Here is a 23,236-nt window from a genome sequence, read left to right on the forward strand (position 1 = left end):
AGACACAACTTCCTCCCCCATACCAAGGCTCTCATGACCCACCAAACATTTACCCTGGCTTGACTACCCTGAGTTCAACCATACCCACAGCTCCCGACCTGATTGTACCGGAGGCCCTTCCTGTGACCGTAACCCGATCAAAAATGGATGGTCAGGGGAATACCTCTCAGGTAACTGAGACCCGCCCCCAAACCAAGGCGGAAATGAAGGAGTTCATCACGGATACTACCCGACGTCCAGATGAGCCTCCTATAATCTGGGTAGGGAGATTAGCCTTGGAACAGGGGAGTGACTGGGTTGACTGGGAGGAAGCCTTAACGTTAACCCGTACTGGGAGCTGGTCGCGGGGCCTTATGGGGGAAGTACTGGCAGCGAATAATCATTGGCCTGTAACAGCCACGGCTGCCGCGCACCTCCAAATACAAGGGGGATTTCGCGCAGTACAGATGCCACCTGATTGTGTGAATAACTCCACTACCCTTATGTACGCGATCGCTGGGAGTTCTATTCTGCTCTGGGATCCCACCGCACACCCCCTCAACTTAACTAACGTTCAGACGGTAGCACAAAACCCATTTCGTTTTGTTGATGATCCCACTCAGATTCCCATAGAAGATGCGGCTGTTACCCTAGCTGTGGACAACAGCCCTAATCTCGACACAGGGGCTCTTCTGTGGCTAAGGGGATACACAGGACAACCTATTGGCCGACTATACGACGCTGTAGAGAGGGTGAAGTGGGCAACACTAAAGGCCGCCCTACTTGCAACCCCCTCTACTCTGGTGAAAGGGTCCAAAATGGTGCCCAAACCCAAATACCCCGAGCGTTCGTTCATCGAGCGTAAGATTTTTGGATTTTTATTGGGTAAGGGACTCGCCAAGGAAGCTATTAGGAAAATGAATAGTGATCAACAGAAAGACTTGGCTGTGAAATTGGAGTGGGAAGATCGCCCTATTCCCCCGCAGCCAAAAAACGGGGAAAGGCCGAGTGCCTAGCGGTCACTCGGCCCGATTTAAATGACCCTCGACCCTATCAAAACCTGACTACCGAAAACGAGACAATTATCCCCTTTTTGTTAGACACGGGGGCACAGGTATCCATCATCCCCCCCGATATGCCCCACACCCCCACTGGAAAGATAGTCTTTGTACAGGGATTAAATAGCGTTGAAGCAACCTACGTTAGTCTGTCACAATTGGCTTTCTCTTCGATCTTAATTAGCCCGCCTTGAGGGCGTTGTTTGTCCCCTTTTTGTTTTTCAGGTACCAACCCATTCGAGCCCCCCACCGGCTGTTTGACTTCCGGAGCCGACGAGAACCATCAAGCTGGAAAAAATTTAAGTCTGCCACTGAATCTTTAGTTTGGGGATATGTTACCAAATGTCCCGCAATCTCGAAGCCCTCACTAATTTGACCGCTGAAGGGTTTCGACAAGTCGATTTGGCTCTCACTGTACTAGCTCATTATGCCGAAAAGAATCGTCTAATGATACAGGTTATATTGCAGAAGGACTTTCGTATGGCACTCGAGGACCTTGACCCCAGGTTTAAGGACCAATCCTGTTTGCGTTTCAAGCCCGGGTGGAACAACGTTTCAGCCATCACCCAACAGCTGACCTCACTTGCAGTTCGGATTCGCGAACAGCGGGAAGAATGGGACTGGTGGCAAACAAAACTTTCCTCTTGGGGACTGAGTACTTGGGCATCCACCATTAAGCAGTGGTTGATTGTATGTGCTCTTGTGTTACTAGCCTTTTTAGTGGGCACTGCTGTTGCAAAAGCTCTTATCCACAGAGTTGTTTCCGCATTCCCTGTTACTGTTGCTTACTTTTCCTTTTCCCCCTTTCTGAAGACAGCAGCTCACCAGAACCTCAATTTACCCAATTGGCTTCTTGCTAATTACCCTTACGTGCGCTCTCACCTTAGGCAACCCTCTTACCGCTTGCTCCGGACAGCCACGGGGGCATGTCCGAGACAGAACATCAGAAATGGCTGCCCGTCGCAGGGAGCCATAGCCTGTAATACCTCTGAGGCTGGTATAGGGGGCTCTGTCTGTGAGGTGGAGTGTTTTCCAAATAAGGGCATGTAAATTAATAATCTTCCCCTGCTCGCTCCACCCATTGCAGTGAAAGATCAGCCAATGGGCTGACTTGTGCTCAGGCCTGCTACTCCACCCACTACAGCAAAAACCAACCTATGGGGTGATAAGTTCACAGGCAATAAAACAGGCAGGCAGCCCCTCTCTCACTGGGGATTCGCATCGAGTGAACGCCTGGCCTGATCACCCAGACGCCTTGCACCCCCCGCTCTCGAGTCCTACTGAGTGTACTCCGAGTTGGTCGACCCGAGTGGAGACAGTTTATGAGCATGTGACTGGTACTTGTGTTCCTGCTGTCTCCAAAACTGGTATAACACCTCCCCTCCCCCGCCATCATCCCTATCCTAATTGATTTCTTAGTTGTCCTTATTGCTTGTCAAGTGACAGTGGCTAAAAAGTTACTAAGTTAGTTTATAAATAGTTGTGGTTTAGGTTTTTTACTGTTTCCTTGTATAAAGTTGTGTAAATAATCAGCCCTATGGACAATACCAGTGTTAATTCAACTGTTCCTAACCCCTGGGCAGTTATTGGGAATTATTGTGATTTAGAAAAGCCTCAGGGAATTGTTTTGTGTTGTCTGGCAATCTGTTTAATTTTTGTTCTGATGATTGTCTGGCGTCATCAAAATAAAATCAGTTTGTGCTTTTTAAAACCCCCAGTTGTGGTCTCATCCTTTCCGGCATCCCTTCGAACCTCGTGTATTACGGGGACTGACACCTCCCAGCCTTTGAGAGGGCTTGTGATCTGCACCGGATTAACCCTGCAGACAGGCTCCGCTGTCTGACCCCCTGCAGGTGCCCAAGACCAAAATGACATTTGGCCAAGTGGACGGGATTGAGACCGGGGACTATGAGCTTTTCAAACAGGCCTGGCTGCTGAGGTTTGAGCTGACCTCGGAGGCCGACTGGACACGGTTCTGGGGTGTGCACAAGTCCCCAGAGCAACTTCCTTGGAGGTGACACAACCTGCTGGGGGCATATCTCCACAAGTGGGGGACGGGGGCTGGGGCTACAACCACTGGGGATGTGTGCAACCTGGTGGGGATGGAGCAACTGTAGGACAATTGCCCTCCAGACCTCAAGGTGTGGTTGGCCAACCGGAAGTCCAAAGACTTGCACAGTGCGGGGACACTGGTGGATGAGTTTGTGGCCAGCAGATCAGGAACAGGTGGGCGACTCACATCAGGCCCCGAGAGGCACTGGCTCAGGGGTGGAAGGGCTAACTCCACAAGTGAGAATGGGCACCCCAAGAGAGGGTAGCCACGCTGAAGTGGACCTCCTGAGAAAGACTGTCAGACTACCATTGTAGTGGAGTGGGCTCCCCGAGAAGGGGATGCCACATTGGAGAGGGGTGGTCCCATCCGGGGACCGATGTGTCAAGTGTGGGCATGACCTGTGAGCCGTGACGCCCCACTCACCAGATCTTCCGCTCCCGGCTCTGATCCTTCCCCGAGCCCTCCCAGGATGGGCTGCTGCTGTTGCTTGGTGAGTCTCCCTCCTCCCCTCTCCTTCACCCCTCTCCACCCCCAGTAGGGGCAGATGAGAGTTTTGCGGGGCCCAGGGCAGCACAATTTCGCAGGGCACTTCTCACGGGCGTCTCCTCTCTCACCTGTGTTGCGCGGCGTTTCGGCGCATGCGCGTGCGCTCCTCCACCGTGCAGCAGCCGCCTTGCTCGCCCTGCCCTATATCTGCTGCTGGTCCCCTGGGGGACTGACAGACTTGCCAGGCCCCTGGGCCAGGTGGGGGAGACTGTGTGCTCCCATAAGGGCTGGGGCCTCAGGCCAAAGGGATGGGGTTATGGCTAGCCTCCCCCGCACACTTCCGCCAGCCCTTCAGAGCTGTGCAGAGCTGTGCTGGTGATTTAAAGGGCCCTGGGCTCTGGTAGCTGTGCCTGGGAGCCCTAGTCCAGGGGTGGCCAACTCACGGCTCACGAGCCGCATGCGGCTCTTCCCCCCCTTAAAGTGCGGCTCGTGAAGCCGCCCCTGTTCCTCTAGAAATGGTCCTCGGCTCCCTCTGCTCACCGGGGTAGGGGAGCCATCTGGTGTGGCGATTCAAAATGGTCGACAGGAGCCTGTTGTGGCCAAAAAGCCTTGTCTTTTCTTTTAAAGGGGCAGCGGTTTTTTTTTTTTTTTTTTTTTTTTTTTGCGCAACAAAAATTGCTCAAAAAAAAAATTCTGGTGCGGCTCTTCTCTCATTTTTTCTGCCGCTTTTCGGGACTGGCCCTAGTCCCTTTTGAATCGCCAGTCCCTGGGGCAGTTGCCTCCTTCCCACCCGACCCCCGGCCGTCAGCAGCCCTTTGGAGATTCCCTGAAGCTACCGGTGAAATCTGTTGGCCACCCTGTCTCTTAGCTGCTCCCTCCCCAGCACCGACTCTGCAGCTCCCATTGGCCAGGAGCCACAACCAATGGGAGCTGTGGGAGCAGTGCCTGCAGGCAGGGGCAGTGCGCCCAGCAGCCTGGCCACCCATGAGCTAAGGAGCCCAGGGATGTGCTGCTGCCATTTCCCAGAGCAACAGATCAGGCCCCCTCCACAGGCTGTTTATGACACACGTGTCCTGCAGAGGGTTTTGCGATTACTGATTGTCTGTCCATGCCTGGGACTCCTCACCCTCCACCCTGTGGGGGAGTGTGTGTGTCAGGATCCTGGATCCCTGCCTCTCCTCTTCTCTCCAAAGCCCTGACCCCCAGCCAGGCTGGAAGGGCAGCCCAGCTGGGAGCCTGCAGCTGTGGGGAGACTTGGACCCTCCATCTGCCCTCGGTGAGGGACCTGGGGGGTGGGAACAAAGCCCAGGCTGGGGTTGCTCTCGGGCCCCTCTACTCAGGCAGGTGGAGGGTCTGGGGATCGCCAGCCTGGCTCCAGCTTCCGGCTTGGTCAGGGACCAGGGCCTTGGGGGAAGTGGACGGCAGGGATGGGGCCACGAAGGGGAAGGAGCCTTATGTCCCCTCCACTTTTAGGCAGACCCAGTCGCCCCTGGATCAGGGCATTGATGTTTCCCTTGATTTGCAGTGGTGTGAATGGCAGGGGGCGAGCCCGGCACCTCTGGGCCCGGCGTGGGGCCCGTGCAGACCGGGCTGATGATGTCAAACAGCTGGGGTTTGGCGAGAGCGGAGCAGACTGCTGCTCCATGTGACAGGGCTTGCAGCAGAGCTCGGGGCCCTGCTGAGGCCCGCCCCAAGCCAAGCCCAGCACAGGAAGCCACGGCTCAGAAAGGAGAGCTGCTGGCGGCCTTTGGGGAAGTGAAGCTCCGTGGTGGCTTCGAGCGCTGGGGCCAATCAGAGGGGGGATCGCTGCCTCCCCTCCAATCAAAGAGGAAGCACCAACTGGACAAGCAGCCCCATCCTCCCAGTGCAGCCGTGCCATTTTGGTGCCTGTCGGGTTGTTGCCGGAGGGTCGGCCTGGCCTGCTGCCTGCAGCAGGTTATTTGGTGTGGAGCAGGGCACAATCTCGCCTGAGGAGATGTCTCTCCCCTCCATCTACCAGCACAAGTTTGCTGAGAAGCTGACGATCCTCAATGACAGAGGGAAGGGCGTCCTCATCCGGATGTACAACATCAAGAAGGTGGGTGGGGCCCACCAGCGAGGGGCTGGGTGTGTACCAGGGTTGGGCTTGCTAGGGAAAGGCCGGTTCTTCTATGATTACAGCAGAGGGTTGGGAGCCAGGATGCCTTCCTTCCTGGCCTAGGGAGGAGAGTGGGGTCTAGTGGGTAGAGCAGGGGCTTTGGGAGCCAGCACATCTGGATTCTATTCCTGGCCTAGGGAGGAGAGTGGGGTCTAGTGGGTAGAGCAGGGGCTTTGGGAGCCAGCACATCTGGATTCTATTCCTGGCTGAGGGAGGAGAGTGGGGTCTAGTGGGTAGAGCAGAGGCTTTGGGAGCCAGCACATCTGGATTCTATTCCTGGCTGAGGGAGGAGGGTGGGGTCGAGTGGGTAGAGCATGAAGCGGGGTCAGGAGTCCTACTGTTGCCAGACTTGTTCTGGGTCTGAGGGGAAGCTGACTTCTTTCACTATCTCAGGGGCTAACGGCTCCTTTGTGGCAGCAGTGATTGTAGGGGAGGGGGGGGTTGAATTGGGATCCAGCCCAAGGTTTGGTTGAGAATTCAAGGCCGAAGCAGGGCAAGGGTTCAGGCTCAAACCTACTGAGTTGTTGCTCCCTCAGATTTTGGCCCCGGCTAGTGGAAACCTCAGGCTGCTCCCAGGAGGGCCCTCTTGGCCTCATATCTCCTGCGAGCCACCCCCACTGCGCAGGCAGGAGGCAGGATCCTCTGGCCACATATCCTTATGGGACTCAATCCCCAGGGATGCCAGCTCCGTGTGTGAACTACCTAGAGCATGGACATGCAATCAGTGAAGTCCCCCCAAACCCCAGCCTGGCTGCACCCTGACCCCTCTCCTGTGCTGGGCTGGCAGCTCTTGCTGCTGGTCACACAGTTCAGCCTTTCTTGTAACATGCCAGTCACGCCCCCTCTGCCCTGCCCATCTCCTGCCATGGCTGGAGGCCAGTATTCCTAGGAGGCAATATTGCTGCATGTGTGGGCGGCTGGGTCTGGGAGCTCAGGCCTAGCAGACTGCACTGGCGGGAGACAAGATTCCTGGTTCTCTCCCAGCCTCTGTCCCTGACTGGCTGCATCCCCCACTGTGCCTCAGTTTCCCCATCTGTGAGATGGGAAGGAGGAGACAGATCTGGCTCTCTGAGGTGCCTAGGGATCCTTGCTGGATGATGAATGTTGGGCACTCCCGGGGCAGTGGTCAGGGTGTGGGCTGGCACGGTGAAGGGAGCCTCTTCTCTTGGCTCAGGGGGTCGACTGATCGGGCTGTTACTAGTTTCCTGCCGTTAGACAGGCTCATGTGACAGTGCCCTGGGAGTCAGAACCCAGCTGGGGCAAGAGGCTGCGGAGTAGAGCCTGGAGCCATTCTAGTCACAAACCACAAACAGCTGCCATCTGCTCTCTTCCTGGTGCGGCTGCTCAGCAGCTTCCTCTTTCTCAGCTGGGCCTGGTGATAGCATCCTGTGTGCACGGATCACAGCCTGCCCCGTGCCCCAGTCCCCATGTTCTTCCCCAGGACTCCCTGCTGGGCCTCCCAGAGCTAGTGGGGGAGTTACTGGCCTTTGACCAGTCTATTAGTTGCTCCTCCCCCCTTGCTGCCTCTATCAGAAAGAGGCAGCAAGGGTGGGGGAAAGAGGAGGGGGTGCTTCAAAGACCCCGGGCTCCACGCCGCGCTGCCACTTTGAAATGCCGCATGCCGCCTGGGGCCAGTTGGGAGTCCCCAGCTGTCCCGGGCTACATGCAGCGTTTCAAAGCAGCAGCACCACATGGAGCCCAGGGACTGCCACTTGGAAACGCCACATGCAGCCCGGGTCTCCGGCTGGCCCTGGGCTCCATGCGGCGCTGCCACTTTGAAACACTGTGGGGAGCCTAGGGCAAGCAGGGAACTGCTTGAATCCCCCGCTGGCCCTGTGCTCCCCACAGCACTTTTGCCTTTGAAGTGTAGCCACAGCCCCAGGGCTGTCGCTACACTTCAAAGGTGGAGGTGCTCTATCGACTGATCGAGTAGTCGATGCAAATTGCACCGACTATTCAATTAGTCAATTAATCGAAATTTTACATCCCTACCACTGATCCTCAACTCTGGGGGTACGTCTAGACTACAGGCTTTTGTCGACAGAGAGCGTCTAGACTACATCCAATTCTGTCGACAAAGCAAGCCGCTTTGTCGACATGACAGTGTAGAGGCAAAGGACAGTTTAGATGCAATAATGCCTTGTGTCGACAGAACTCTGTCGACAAAAGGAGTTATTCCTTGTAGAATGAGGTTTATAGCCATCGACAAAACTGCTGAGTTCTATCGACATTATGTTGACAGAACTCAGCAGCAGTGTAGACACAGGTATAGTTTTGTCGACAAAAGTCCACTTTTGTCGACAAAACCCTGTAGTCTAGACACACCTGTGTGTGCCAGACAACAGGAATAGGGCTAGGACTTGGACCCCTTCCATGCTCAGAGCCCTCTGCCTGCCACAGGGATCTCTTCCATCACTGCTCGCAGTGCAGCAGGGGTAGCCCATCGGTGGTCTGAAAACCCACATCTGGGCCAACAGATGCATTTGAACAGATCCCAACATCATTTTGTTTATTTATCATTGGCACGGTTGTTGTTGTTGTTGTTGATTAGTTTCTCTAGAGGCTGGACCTTAATGAAGAATTTTGTACCTTGACAAAAAAGAATTGTCTATCCTGGCAGTACAGAGTCTATGCCACACAGTTCATTCCATTGGCCAACCCATGCAAAGTTAAATAACGTCATGAGTTCACCAGTCCCAGTCCCTGCACCCCCCCCTTTGTTCCACAGGGCTGGGATAGAAGCAAGGGGCTGCAGGCCAGAGGCAACATTTCAGATTTTGGTGGGAGGGGACAACTTTAAGCATGCCAGGGGCTACAAAGGCACCTGAAAACTCTAATTTTTTGCAGATAACAACTTAGTAGTTAGCTGACAACAGCACTGTATCTAGTTCCTATAGAAAGAAAGGAAATAACTATTAGATCCACTCAACTCTACTACTAACATGTTCTAACATCTTGTGTCAAGTCACTTAATGACTTAACCAACCAACCCAACAATGGAGGTGCTAAGGTGCTAATCGTTCTTATCAGGCTCTTGTAAACTATTTGAACCATCTACTCACAATCTCTCTCTCTCTCTCTCTCTCTCTCTCTCTCTTTTTTCTTTCCCCCTCCTTTTTTCTCTTTTTTCCCCTCTCCTCCCCTCCCCCCCATCTTATTTATTCTTGAATCTGGACTTCTAACAATCCAGTAATCTGAAGAAGCGGGTTATGCCCACAAAAGCTCACGATACATCTGCATGTTTTGTTAATCTTTAAGGTGCTACTAGTCTATTTGCTGTTTTTTAAGTTTTTCCTGTTATAGACTAACTCGGCTCCCCCTCTGAAGCTTTTAAGGAACATTGGTTAGTTTTAAAATGTTAATGTATATTCTTACTCTTGAATACAACAACAAAACAACTGTAGGGAAATCTAGATTACTTTCACTCTTGTTTTGTAGTTCACCCAGCATGGTTCACCTTTTAACTATTGGAAGCATCCTACTAGGGCAAGGCCTTGTGTATTTATATTGCACCTACCTGGAGGTGACGCTTCAAGTCACTTGCACACTATTGCCAACCCCAAATGTTCAGAAATCATGAATCAGACTCACCAAAAATCTGAGATTGGCTTTACAATCCTGAGATGATGTAAAAAGTAACAGCTTGGTGTTCTTTGTATTTACTTTCTACTTTTTGAGCATTTAGGGTGCACTGGAGGGTCACATTTTGATGCTTTCTGCACCACCGTAATGGCTAGAAAGTTCATTTTTCCTTAAGAAGGAAGGCGGAAATCATCACACATCCTCTTGACTGCAGGAGCTGAGGCTTCAAGGAAAACAATAATTATCATGAGGCTCACAACGAAATGATGAGAGTCAACAACGGTGCTTTTTCTGTTCAAAAGCTTATTACTTTCCAGAGAGCTTTTCAACACAATGCTACAGTGATCGAGTTGCTCTTTCCACAGGAGAATATTTTAAACTAAGGCTGTCAAATAATTTAAAGAAGTAATTGCACACTGTTAGTAATGGAATACCATTTATTTAAATATTTGTGGGGTTTTCTACATTTTCAAATATATTGATTTCAGTTACAACACAGAATACAAAGCATATGGTGATTGTTTTATATTTATTTTTCATTTCAATTCACTTAATACAGAGGTGGGCAATAATTTTAGAAGGGGGGGGCATTTCACAAAATTTTGAAGTGGCCCCAGGCTACCCCAGAAGGGGCTAGGCCTCAGACAGTTGCGGCGGGGCCAGGACACTTACATGCTTCTCCACCCACAGACCCTGATTGGCCTGGGGGTGGGGGAGCAGCAGGGTGTCTGCAGGCCAGATCAACCTACTTGGTGGGCTGGATTCAGCCCGGGGATGCTCTCTTGCCCACCCTTGACTTAAAACAAGTACAATAGTGCAATTTTTTTTATTGTGAAAGTTGAACTTACAAACGTAGAATTGTGTAGAATCCTCCCCCCACATTCAAAAATAAGGCAATGCAAGACTTAAAAGCCTACAAGGCTGCTTAGTCAAACTCCTTAATCAGCCAGTCACTCAGACAAACAAGTTTGTTTACATTTATGGGAGATAATGCTGCTCACTTCTGGTTTACATCACCTGAAAGTGAGGACAGACACTGGCATGGCACTATTCTGTCTGGCATTACCTGTTAGACACATGAAAGATTCACAGAGGACATGTGTTTATGCTGATGATGAGTTATGCTCAGTAGTGATCCAAAGCAGTACACTGCAGACCAACACGTGTTCATGCCAGATGCCATCAGCAGAAGGTTGATTTTCTTTTTTTGGTGGTTCGGGTTCTGTAGTTTCCACACCTGAGTGTTGCTTTTTTAAGACCCCTGAAAGCATGTTCCTCACCTCATTCCTCTCAGATTTTGGAAGACACATCGGATTCTTAAACTGTGGGTGGAGTGTTTTAGTATCTTTAGTACGCTCACATTGGTACCTTCTTTGTGTTTTGTCAGATCTGCAGCAAAAGCATTCCTAAAACACACAACATGTGCTGGGTCATCATCTGAGGCTGTTATAACACACAGTATGTAGCAGAATGTGGGTAAAACAGAGCAGGAGGCATACAATTCTCCCCCAAGGGGTTCAGTCACAAATGTAATTAACTCATTATTTTTTAAGAACATCATCAGTATTGCAGCATATACTCCAGAATGGTGGCCAAATGAAAAATGTTTAGCACATCTGGCACATAAATACTTTGCAAGACCAGCTAAAAAAGTATCATGTGAACATCTTGTAAATGTAAACAGACTTGTTTGTCTTAGGCTACATCTACACAGCAGCCTTTTGTCTGCAGAGACAATGCAAATGAAGCGCTCATTAGCATTTGTCCTGCTGTCATTTGCATATTCTCTGCTGATGCTTTTGGTGGAAGATGCTAAGGGGTTTTTTGGGTCTATCCTGCTTGTTTTTGCACAAAAACCTCTTCTGCAAAAAGCATGGGCAGAGAATATGCAAATGACAGCACGACAAATGCTAACGAGCGCTTCATTTGCATTGTCTCTGCCGACAAAAGGCTGCAGTGTAGATGTTGTCAGAGGCTATGTCTACAATCGCACCATATTTTGAAATAGGGATGCAAATGTAGGTATTCGAAATAGTAAATGAAGCCAGGATTTAAATATCCCGTGCTTCATTAGCATAATTGTGTCCGGCTGCTATTTCAAAATCACGCTATTTCGAAATAAAACACCCTGTGTAACCATGTTTTTTTAAATTAATGGAGATTGCCTATCTCCTAGAACTGGAAGGGACCTTGAAAGGTCATCGAGTCCAGTCCCCTGCCTTCACTCGAAATAACTGGTAAACCTCATTGTATGTTTGGTTTTTTGAGTGCAGTTATATAACAAAAGAATTTTTACATTTGTAAGTTGCACTTCCATGATGAAGAGATTGCATTGCAGTGCTTGTAGGAGGTGAAGTGAAAAAGACTACTTCTTTTATTATCATTTTTACAGTGCAAAGGTAACTACCACTGGGTAGATCTGAACCTGGGAGCTTGCAGTTTAGTGTAGGAGCCTCTATACTACAGCTTGCGCTATAAAGCTAGCTGGCTCACAGCTTGGGCAGCAGGGCTCTGTTGTTCTTATCTCTTGCTGTAAGTGGTTTTAGTGCCATTGCATGGGACAATGAACCACACTAGGGCTCCGTCTATACTGCAGGCTTCTCGCGCAAAAACTTTTTGTGGAAGAGATCTTCCACAAAAAGTTTGCGCAAGAGCACGTCCACACTGCCATGGTTGCTCTTGCACAAGAAAGGTCACCTGTGCTTTTTCCGATTTTTTGCTCAAGAAATCCCTGCTGTCCGTCCACACACGCCTTTTTGCGCAAGAGCTCTTGAGCAAAAAGGCTTATTCCCTGTAGAAAGAGGAATAACTCTTGTGCAAAAGCCCTGTCTTCTGACAATCTACTGTACTTATTCCTGCGCAAAAACGCACTTGTAGTGTGGACCTTCCATGAGTTTTTGCACAAAAGCGCTGCAGTGTAGATGTAGCTTTGGTTTGTGGGTTATGCAAATGTTTGTAATAAAATAATCACATAAAGTGTGCAGGGTGCACTTTATATTCTGTGCTGCAATTGAAATCAATGCATTTGAAAATGTAGAAAAACATCCACAAATGTTTAATACATTTCAATTGGTATATTCTGTGTTGTTGAACAGAGCAATTACAGCTCCAATTCATCATGATTACCTTTTTTGAGTTCACCATGTGAGTTAAGTGCAATTAATTGGCAGCTCTATTGCAAACCAAACCCCACGAAAATTCCACATTTTAAAGATGAGAAAAAAATGGAGTCTTCTGAGGTAGCTGAGGGCCATGGTAGGCGGGAAAGGAAAATAAAGAGACACAGGAGCTCTAAGCACCTATTTTTCTTGAAAGAGAGCTGGTGGGTCAAAGCTTCCAGTCCTTAATGAAATAACACTTTTGATGTCGTCAGCGCCACCGCTCGTAGAAATCAGTATGTGCTGACTAACTGTACCCTTGGTCAGATGTTGGCTGCATGTACGTTCTCTCTGTGTGGCGCGCTGGCTCTTGCCAAGTATGACTGAACTGCCCCAGTAAGCACAGACTTGTTAGTAGCCAAGCACTGGGTGAGGTTTACTGCTGGAGAAGCATAGTAATAGCACCTGGCAGATTGTCCGGGGAAGGAGACACTAAGACATGTGTGCCCGCGACACAGGACTCAGCTCAGGCAGTGGCGAACTTCCCACTGCCCCTAGGCACTGCCACTGCCACTCCCACTGAGGTATCTCATTATGGCTGGTATTGGGGTGTTCTGGCACCCCCCTTCTGGATAGGGTTACCAGATGGTTGAAACAAAAATACCGAAACCTCCCCCCCCCCAAAAAACAACAACGAAACACTGGGAAAAAATTCTGTTGAAGGGGAAAAAAAGGTGGGGGGGGGAGACAAATTTTTTAAAAAATAAAACAGCATTAAAACAGCATGTCCCCTTTAAGTGCAAGGATAGGAACCAGGGAGTCGTTGAGCACTAACACCCAGGGAAAGCATTGCTTCCCTTAGGTCTTTTGGCCAGCAGCCATTTTGTGCCGGCAGCCTTGGGGAACCAGGTAAGCATGGGGGCTGGGGTCGGGAGGCTGGGGGTGTTGGGAGCAAGAGGTGATCTCAGACAGGCCTGGCACTGAGTGTTTGTAGGGTTGCCAGGTGCCTGGCATTTTCGCCTCCTGGCCAGGGAAAAATTCAGAAAATACCGGACCAAAATGTCCGGTATTCTCTGGATTTTTTTACCGGACGGGAGGCGAAAATACCAGACTGTCCAGGTGAATACCGGACACCCTGGTAACCCTACTTCTGGAATGTGTTTGTGTGAGTGTCCTGTGCCTCAGAATAGGGTTGGCAGGTGTCCGGTATGGGTCCGGACAGTCCAGTATTTGCGGATTCTGTCCGGTAAAAAAAAAAAAAGGAAAATACTAGACATGTAAAATGTCTGGTATTTTCTGTTTCTCTCGGACGGAAGGCCGCTTGGGACATTCCTTCCCTGCTGCATCTGGTGAGGGTGGAGGGAGCTTGGGGATTTAAAGGCACTGTGACTCTTTTTTTTGTGCAGTTGTTTTGGGTTTTTTTTGCTCAACAACTTTGGTCCCCATGGGTTATTTTTGTTTTTGCTCAACCAATTTTTTTCCTGCCATGTTTGGTATTTTTTGTGTAACTATCTGGCAACTCTACCTCAGGAGTGTGTGTGGTTTTGTAATTCCCGCCCAGAGTCTGCGAGCGTGCACACAAGCAGAGCCCAACTTTGCTAACTTTGGGTGCGTCTAGACAGCTCCCTTCTTTTGAAATAAGCTACGCAATTTGCGCCACCCAAATTATTACAAGTCTAAATTGAAAGCGCCAAATTTCAAAATAAGCTCTGTCTACACAGCGCCAAATTTCAAAATAAGGCACTATTCCGACAATTCCCTTAACCCTCAGGGACGCCGGAATAGCATGCCCACTATTGCAGGAAATAGCAGGTGCTTTTAAAGACACAGCATTGCTATTTCAGGATGCTTCCAGTATCCAGAAAGAGCAATGCAGTCTAGATGTACCCCTTGTTTTCTATTAGCAGGACCTGTTTATCACTTTAGTTCAGGCCTCTGACCTCATACCAGAGCTCTGAACCAAGATCTCGTGTCTCAGGTTCTCTTTCTACTACACATTTTATACTTAAATATTGGAGCCGTCTTATCTAGGGCTACACGCTTTATACACGTTGGCACAGGGGTTACATTCTGCAATATTCTGAACAGTGCTGAGCTCTGTGAATAATGCAGATCATGATCATCATTGCTGACTTTATGCACTTTTGTGGGTTCAATTTCGGTTCCTTGTTCAGGAATTGGCCTAGATACAACTGAAATCCTAAGAGTTTGAGACATAATGCAACACTCACCCGACACCCATTCCTTCCTTCCTTCCTTCCTTCCTTCCTTCCTTCCTTCCTTCCTTCCTTCCTTCCTTCCTTCCTTCCTTCCTTCCTTCCTTTTCTCAGACTTGGAACAAAAAAAAGACAAACTAAATGGGTTTCAGTCAAAATGGAAAATTGCACCGCAGCCCTTGTGCTAAAACCCAAGCGGGGGCACAATGTGACACCCAGAGTTGTCCCTAGGGGGGAACAGGGCCTGCCCTGCCCCCACTCCACCCCTTCCCCCTGCTCTGTCCCTGCCCCTTGCCCAAATCCCCCTCCCCCAAGCAACGTGAGCTGTGGGAATACCTGGGGGCCTGATGTGAGGCAACAGCAGGGGTCCAGCCCCCCCTCACTCACCATAGCACTGGGAGATGGAGCGACACAAATAGCTGCCCATCTCCCAGCCCACTGCGCTCTTCTTTGCAGTGGCAGTGGGAAGTGAAGCACCCTGGGGCTGGATTGCACTGGCCTGGCCTGGGCCCTGCAACTCCTGTCCATAGGATGGGTGAAGTGGGCCCCGTGGCTCCCCCTTCCAAGCACAGGGCCTGGGGCAGCCGCTCCGAACTGTCCTAGGATGGGACACTCTGCTGCCTCCCCTTGGGGTGAAGCGATCGCCTCTCATTTGCCATCCTTCCTGAATTCAGTTGCCTAGGATCGTTTCCTGGAATCTCAGGCAACTGGCCTTGGCTTGGCTCCCATCGATCTCAATCCTCTCCTTTTTGCAGCAAGAGCAGGTTGGGCCTGTACATAGGGAGCTGGAGAGACCTGGGTTCTACCTCTCCCCAGACTGCCTGTGGGGTCACCGGCCAGGGCCTTAGGGACAGAGCTTGACAGGTTCTAGGCACCCAAAGACGCAGCTCAGCTTCTAGTGGGGTTAACAAGGCACCAAAACCTTCTGGCTGCTTTTGAAAATGCCACTAGGTGCCCACATGCCTTTGCAAATCTGCCCTTAGAATCATAGAACACTAGAACTGGAAGGGACCTTGAGAAATCATTAAGTCCAGTCTTCTGCCCTCATGGCAGGGCCAAGCACCATCTAGACCAGCGGTTCCCAACCTTTTCCAGCTGGGGACCCAGGGCAATTCAAAAAATGTGTGAATGGCTCCTTAAGAGCCACCTGGGGAGGCACCTGCAGACCCTTTTGAAATGTAATGGTGACCCATATTTGGGTCCCGACCAACAGGGTGGGAAACCCTGATCTAGACCATCCCTGATAGATGTCTATCCAACCTGCTCTTCAATATCTCCAGCGATGGAGATTCCACAAACTCCCCAAGCAACTTATTCCAGTGTTTAACCTCCTCGGACAGGTAGGAAGTTTTTCCTAATATCCAACTTAAACCTTAAGCCCATTGCTTCTTGTCCTGTCCTCAGAGGCCAAGGGGAACAATTTTTCTCCCTCCTCCTTGTCATACCCTTTTAGAGACTAGAAAACTGCTCTCATGTCCCCTCTCAGTCTTCTCTTTTCTAAACTAAACAAGCCCAATTCTTTCAGTCTTCCCTTAGTCTGTGTGTCCTCCCTCTCCTCCACCCCCCCCCCCCCCGTCCCCCGTGCAATGGGATAACGGCCCTGCACGGCCTCCCCAGGGCTGGGAGGAGACCGACATAGTGAGGCGCTCAGGTACTGTGATGAGGGGGAGTGGGAACTTCTCTGCACCACTGCCAGCCCTTCCCTGGGGTTTGGCCCCTTCTTTTCTCCCACCCCCTCACGTCTCCCTCTTTTCCGAATGTGACCTTGGCTCAGAAGGCTTGGCTCTGTTAGAGGTCCCTGTTCTCTCTTCAACACCCCCACCCTGCCCCATGCAAAGGGATTCCTCCTTTCTATGCTCCTAAGCACTTCCAGATCCTTAATGTACTTGCCAGTGCAGTGAAGAGGCCCACCTGGGAGCCACTCCTGTACCCAAAGAAACTCCTGGACTGCAGCAGCAGCCCCCTCCCCGGCCCCAGTGGCGCCCCGCTACAAGCCTGGGTGCAGGGCCTCTGACAGAGCTGGGCGGGCGGAGCCCAGGGCTGTGGGCTATCAGTGTGGAGCATCACTACTGGACAGGGCATCGATTTCTCTGGCGGGCAGGTGGGGCCTGTTTGGGTTTCCATGGAGAGCAGGAGCCACTGGACCAGGCCCTGCCCTGCCTGGTGGCTCAGCCCTGCTGACGCCTGGCACTTCCTCTGTTCCAGACGTGCTCGGACCCCAGGAGCAAACCCCCCTTCTTCACCGAGAAAACGATGGAGGCCTCCATCAAATACATCAACAAGAAGTTCCCAAATGTGGATGCGCGGAGCAGCACGGTGAGCAGCCTCCCGCAGCCAGAGGCTCAGTCCCTTGCCCATGGAACAGCTCCCACATCGGTCTGCCCAGCCTGGGGGCTCAGATGTGGAGAGGCCCCATGTCTGCAGGGATGTGGGGATCCATCCACTCCCACCCTGCTGGCACTGCCACCCGTACAGCCCCCACCCTGCCAGTGCTGCCCCCCATACAGCCCCATCCTGCCGGCCCTGCCACCCGTACAGCCCCCACCCTGCCAGTGCTGCCCCCCATACAGCCCCATCCTGCCGGCCCTGCCACCCGTACAGCCTCCACCCTGCCAGTGCTGCCCCCCATACAGCCCCACCCTGCTGGCCCTGCCACCCGTACAGCCCCCACCCTGCCTGCATGGTGCTCGGATGTGTACTGGCCACCCTCACCCTGTCACGGCACCATACACATGGGAGGCAGGAGTGTGAGAGGTGCAGCAGCAGCCCCAGTTTTATACCAGGTATCTTCACCACTGGCCCCACAGCAAGGTCCAGGCCATCAGCCCCGCACCCTGAGGCTCCACTGCCAGTCCCAGGGTCCCAGCAATTGGCTCAGGGCTCTACAGCTGCGTCTGGCTGTGCCCCCCTTCCTCCCAGGGCAGTGAGGGGCACAGACAGGAGAAGGGGAGGAGAGCTCAGCACCCCTACCCTAGAAATCATTCCAGCACTACTGTAGGGTGCTCGGATGCATACAGCCCCTTCCCCTGCTGCTGGAGTGCTTGGCTCTGCATAGCCTGCCCTAGCTTGAGGGCTGCAGATGCCCTGGGGCGAGTGTGCCAGGGCAGCAGCAGCCAGCCCTGAATGCCAGTGACCCGTGACCCATGGGGGAGGGGAGGGGTGGGGTGGCTGGTTCTGTGGCAGGGCCGTGAGCTGGCAGCCGCACAGTGACTCCCCCCCCCCCCCCCCGCCCACCCTGCTGTGGGCAGCCGGGGGAAAGCCACTCCCTGTGTCTGACTTTTGCCTTAGCAACACCTGGGCCCGGTGCACAAGGAGAAGGGCGAGATCATCAAAGTGCTCAGCAGCTACTACCAGACCTTTGTGGACGTGATGGAGTTCCGGGTGAGTTCCTGCAGGGGGCACCATGGTCCCGTGCAGACGGGGGGGGGGGGGGGGGGGGGGGGGGGGAGGCAGGATGAGGGGGCGGGGTCAGGAGGTGGCCCAAGGGGGTACGGTCCTGGCCTGGGATTTGCAAGACCTGCCACAGACTGCCCGGGTTCCCCAGGATCAGCCGCCTCCAGGGAGCCAAATGCCTGAACACCCTTGAGGCCTGCAGGTCAGGCTGATAACACAGCTCCACCCCCCCCCCCAGCATTGTGGGGAGGAGGGTAAATCCATTGCAGATTGCAGCGGTGCCCAGATGCTGTGGTGATGGCCGCACGTGGGGGGGATGCTTGACCCAGCTCTCACCTGCTTTGCACCCGTCTGAGTGGGTTTGCCAGGGATGGAGCAGGTGCTGCCCGTGTCACGGAGGCTGTGTGGGGCTGAGGTTGGCCCTAGCTCCCATGTGAGCCCTTCCCCAAGGTTCATTCCAGGCCCACTGCACCTTGGGCACTAGTTACACCAGACCCTGTTGCTCCTGGAGCAGTAGGAAATGTTGGGGGGCCTTTGCCCTACTGTAGGTGCCAGATCTTGGGTGAGGAAGCTGCCTGCCCTCTTGGCAGAGCCCTCTGCCCCTGCTGATGCAGCCTTCAGTCTGGTAATACTGGGGTGTGGGGCTGCCGGGGCTGTGGCTTGGGGAGGGGCTGGGGGCTCCGAGGTGCGACTGACACAGCTTCCCCTGGCAGGACCATGTGTACGAGCTGCTGAACACCATCGATGCCAGCCAGTGCTACTTCGACATTGTGAGTGTGTGGACAGGGTGCCGCAAGGGGTGGTGCATGGGTAGGGACAGACTGTGTGTGTGTGTGTGGGGGGGGGGGGTTGCATGGACAAGGTGCCCAAAGGGGCAGAATCTATGGGGGGTACATGCACAGTGCTTGCATGCGCAAATCCTCGCACACTTGCGCACACTGTCACTGCCAGTCCCTGCCACCCCCTGCTGTGCTATCCCCCTACAGCACGTGAACTATGACTTCACCAAGAACTACCTGGACCTGGTGGTGACCTACACATCTGTCATCCTGTTGCTGTCGCGCACCGAGGACCGCAAAGCCCTGATCGGGATGTACAACTGCGCCCACGAGATGATCCAGGGCAGCGGGTGAGAGGGAACTGGGGTCTGGAAGGGGGAAGGGTTGTGCTGGAGAGGGTGGCACACACAATACTGGGCGGAGCCACAGGATCAATTAACCAGTGGGATTCCCTGCTGCAGGACAAACATGGGCCAGATGGCTCCACAGGGCAGAGTGTAAATCCCAGAGGTAGCGCCCATGTGGAGGAGAGAGGAGTAGTAGCAGAACTTGCAAGGTCATTTGCTGTGGAGTGCATGACCTGGACACTGGGTAGCAATTCAGGGAGGGGTGCAGAGTCCAGGCACAAGGAGGCTGTTTGCCATAGGGTGTGTGACCCGGACCTTGGGGTCAGTTTGCTGTGGGGGCATGAACCAAATCTCTGCCTTTGCCGTCTGCCTGCAGTGACCCCAGCTTCGCCCGGCTGGGCCAGATGGTGCTGGAGTACGACAGCCCGCTCAAGAAACTCACAGAAGAGTTTGGGCCTCACACCAAGGTGAGTGACACTGGCGAGGGTCTGTGCTTGGGGGGAGGGGTGGCTAGCACTAGTGATAACCACTGGGCACAAGAGGGGGGACTGGCACTAGTGATAACCACTGGGCACAAGAGGGGGGACTGGCACTAGTGATAACTACTGGGCACAAGGGGAGGGGGCGGATGGCAATGGTGATAACTACTGGTCCCAGCTGTCACTGCCTGCAGTAGCCTTCCCAGGAATTGAAATGGGGGGGCGGTTTCTAACTTACAAGGGAGGGTGTCAGGGCCAATGAGGGGTGAGACCGTGAGGGTGAAGGTGGGCTGTATGGCACCATAGTTCACAATACTGGGGGGATGTTGGGGAAATCCGGGGGGTATACTCCCCCATAGGGGTGACTTCCTGAGAACAGTCCGGGCTGCATGCACAGTCCTGTAAGAAGGTGCTCTCCCCCACCCCCCAGCCCCCGCTTCAGGAACCGACCGACTACCACCTAGCCAGAGCCTCGTCCTTTCCTTGCCTCCTCCCCCAAGGGCAGGGTCCCTCACCCGTATCTCGGGCTCAGCCACAGCCCCCCCAATAGGCACCCACCCTCACCTATTGAGAAGTGGTTTCTTGCCAGACAGAATGGATCCAGCTACGTTTTCATGCTAATCAAACCCTCTTAAGCTCTGTCACCTCTTTGCGGGGCGCTAGTGGGTGCCTCTAGGACAGGGGGTCCCTAGCAGTCGGGTATGACTCTTGTGATGCAGTTTAGATGGAACGTGAGGATCGGACGCCCTGCACCTCAGCTACTGGCTGCTGCTTTTCCATTCTCTCTGCAGACAAAGGCCCTAGGCTTTAGGCCAGGGGCGGGGAACCTCTTTTGGGTTGGATGGTTGGGGAGGGGGAACGGTGCTGACCACAGTAAAATCAGTGTGGGGGGGGGGGAGGGGAGGTGCACAAAAGTGAGAAGCAAAAATAAAAAAAGCCAAACCAACCAACCCCAACCCAACTCAAGATCCCTGGGGAGAGGCAGGACACTCCCCACCTTCGCTCCCACATCAGAGCCTGGGGGGCCCAGACTAGTAGATATTGTGAGCCCCCGCTATGCTTTTGGATGGGGCCAAAATGAGGAGTTCAGTGTGGGAGGGGGCTGCCGGGAAGCAGGCTTGCAATCTCGGTGGGAGGGAGGGTGCAGGAGTGGGTTGGGGGTCTGGAGGGTGCTAGGGTGCAGGAACAGAGGGGAATGTCTGGCCACAAGGGGACTGCAGGCTGGAGCACCAGCGCCAGCTCCCTGATGCTGGCGGGAGTCCCGAGCCTTGGGGGCCAGATCCAGGCGAGTTGGGGGCCAGATCCAGCCCCCAGATCCCAGGCCCTGCTTTAGGCCTTACAATGTGGCCATATCCTGTGCCTGGCCTCACGCCGGCCCCAAACCTGGCTCCATATCCTGCCTTATGCCTGGCCCTGTGCTCTGCCTTATGCCTGGCCCCTATGGTGCTCTCCTCACCTGGGGGCAGGCTACAGGCCCATATCTGGGCCCTGGGCCTGACCTTGCTGCTAGGGGGCTGTCTAGCTGGAGTTACAATTATTGCTGCTGCTGCCCTGCTAACTGCCCCTGCCCCCTCCAGGCCGTGACCAGCGCCCTCCTCTCTCTCCATTTCCTCTTTGCCCGGAGGAACCAGTCAGACGAGCAGTGGCGCAGCGACCAGCTCCTGAGCCTGATCAGCAACTCGGCCACCATGCTGAGCCCGGCCAGCTCGGACGTCGTGAGTCTGGCCTTCCGGGGCCTGGGGCCGGCTGGGGGGGCCCTGAGTGCCGGGCTTGGGGGTGTTGTCTGCAGGACACTGTACGATGGCTCTGCCCACACCCAGCTGAGGGCTGTGCGGCAGGTCCCAGGAGTCTGGGGCAGACCCCAACCTCTTGTCCAGCAGGGGCTGCGCCCCGTAGGGACTCCAAGCATGCATGGCAGAGGGGCTGCTCCGATCCCTGTCTGTGGGGAGCTGAGGGCAGGCTGCCGTGGAAGGTGCCCCTTGGTACCCATGACAACGAGGCTGGGAACGCCAAGGTCCGGCATGCCACGGCCAAGCCCACACCAAGATCTGGCCCAGGCAGCCATTCATGTAGGACCCGGTGATCCAAAGAGCTTGGCCACGGGTTCTGGGGCCTGGGAGGGCAGGGGCTGGGCCAGCTCGTCAGGCCCAGGGGGAAGTCAGGGCTGAGAGCCAGGATAGCAGCTCTTGTTCCTGGTGGCAAGACTGCTCCTCCCTCTCCCCAGATGGCCTGCGAGTACCTGTCGCTGGAGGTGATGGAGCGCTGGATACTGAGTGAGTCACACCCCACCTGGTGGAAGGACCCTCCGGGCCATGGCTGGGCCTGGCACAGACCCCACGGCCTCCGGATGTAGCAGGGGAGGGTTGCATCTTCCAGTGATGCCCATGGGAATCCCTGCCTGCTCCCGGCATCCCCCCATCTACCCCCATATAGACCCCTCCCTCCACTCTATCCTGCCCGTATACACCCATCCCCACCTCCTGAGATCCACCTATCTCTGCCCATCCATCCACACAGCTATAGACTCCAAGGGAACGTCTCCATACTGATATTAATGAGCCTCCCTCGTCTGCCTCGGGGGTCTCTTTCTCTCCAGATGATAATGCCTTGTCCAGGGAGTCACCAGCAGGTGTTTTCATAGTATAAGGCCCCTCGTGTGATGGGCGGGCAGTTGGCAGGGAAGGGTATGACTCACCTCGGCACCTGCCTGGTCCATCGAGCCAATGATCACTACCCGTTGGGCCCAACAATCTTGCCAGCTTTCTATCCACCTTACAATCCATCTATCCAATCCAGACTTCCTTAACTTGCTGGCAAGAATATTGTGGGAGACTGTATCAAAGCTCTGCTAGAGTCAAGGTATATCACAGCCACTGACTTTGCCACGTCCACAGAGCCAGTTACCTCATCACAGGAGCTAATCAGAGTGGTCAGGCACGACTTGCCCTTGGTGAATCCATATTGACTATTTCTGATCACTTTCCCTGCTTCCAAGTGCTTGAAAATGGATTCCTTGAGGATCCCTGCCATGATTTTTCCAGGGACTGAGGTGAGGCTGACTGGTCTGTAGTTCCCTGGATTGTCCTTCTTCCCTTTTTAAAAGGCGGGCACTGCATTTGTCTTTTCCCAATCATCTGGGATCTCTCCCAATCTCCATGAGTTTTCAAAGGTAATGGCCAAAGGCTCTGCAATGACATTTGCCAACTCCCTCAGTGCCCTCGGATGCATTAGATCCGGGCCCATGGATTTGTGCATGTCTAGCTTTTCTAAATAGTTCTTAACCTGTTCTTTGTCCACCGAGGGCTGCCCACCTCCTTCCCACACTGCGTTGTCTAGTGCAGCTGTCTGGGAGCTGACCTTGTCTGTGAAGACAGAGGCAAAAAAACCATTGAGTACGTCAGCTTTTCCCACATCATCTGTCACTAGGTTACGTCCCTCATCCAGTAAGGGCCCCACACCCTCTCGGATCACCCTGTAGAAACCTTTCTTGTTCCCCTTCACATCCCTTGCTAGCTGCAATTCCAATTGTGCTTTCGCCTTCCTGATTACTCCCCTGTATTCTGGAGCAATACATTTATACTTCTCCCTAGTCACCTGTTCAAGTTTCCACGTCTTATAAGCTTCCTTTC

The 23,236-nt window shown here is 53.3% G+C and overlaps 1 protein-coding gene across 1 annotated transcript in view; it reads left to right on the forward strand.

The window, feature by feature from the left end:
* The first annotated feature begins 5,384 nt into the window (after positions 1 to 5,384).
* The window catches only part of NCKAP1L (NCK associated protein 1 like), a 68,838-nt gene continuing 50,986 nt past the window's right edge, over positions 5,385 to 23,236 (forward strand). Inside the window, exons 1-8 of the mRNA XM_075902081.1 lie at positions 5,385 to 5,653; positions 16,815 to 16,925; positions 17,898 to 17,990; positions 18,716 to 18,772; positions 18,989 to 19,131; positions 19,505 to 19,595; positions 21,185 to 21,322; positions 21,832 to 21,880. Of these exons, the coding sequence (XP_075758196.1) occupies positions 5,552 to 5,653; positions 16,815 to 16,925; positions 17,898 to 17,990; positions 18,716 to 18,772; positions 18,989 to 19,131; positions 19,505 to 19,595; positions 21,185 to 21,322; positions 21,832 to 21,880 (784 nt within the window). The 5' untranslated portion in view covers positions 5,385 to 5,551. The remainder of the gene's footprint in view (positions 5,654 to 16,814; positions 16,926 to 17,897; positions 17,991 to 18,715; positions 18,773 to 18,988; positions 19,132 to 19,504; positions 19,596 to 21,184; positions 21,323 to 21,831; positions 21,881 to 23,236) is intronic.

Source organism: Pelodiscus sinensis, chromosome 19, assembly GCF_049634645.1.
Source record: "Pelodiscus sinensis isolate JC-2024 chromosome 19, ASM4963464v1, whole genome shotgun sequence".
NCBI lineage: Eukaryota > Metazoa > Chordata > Testudines > Trionychidae > Pelodiscus > Pelodiscus sinensis.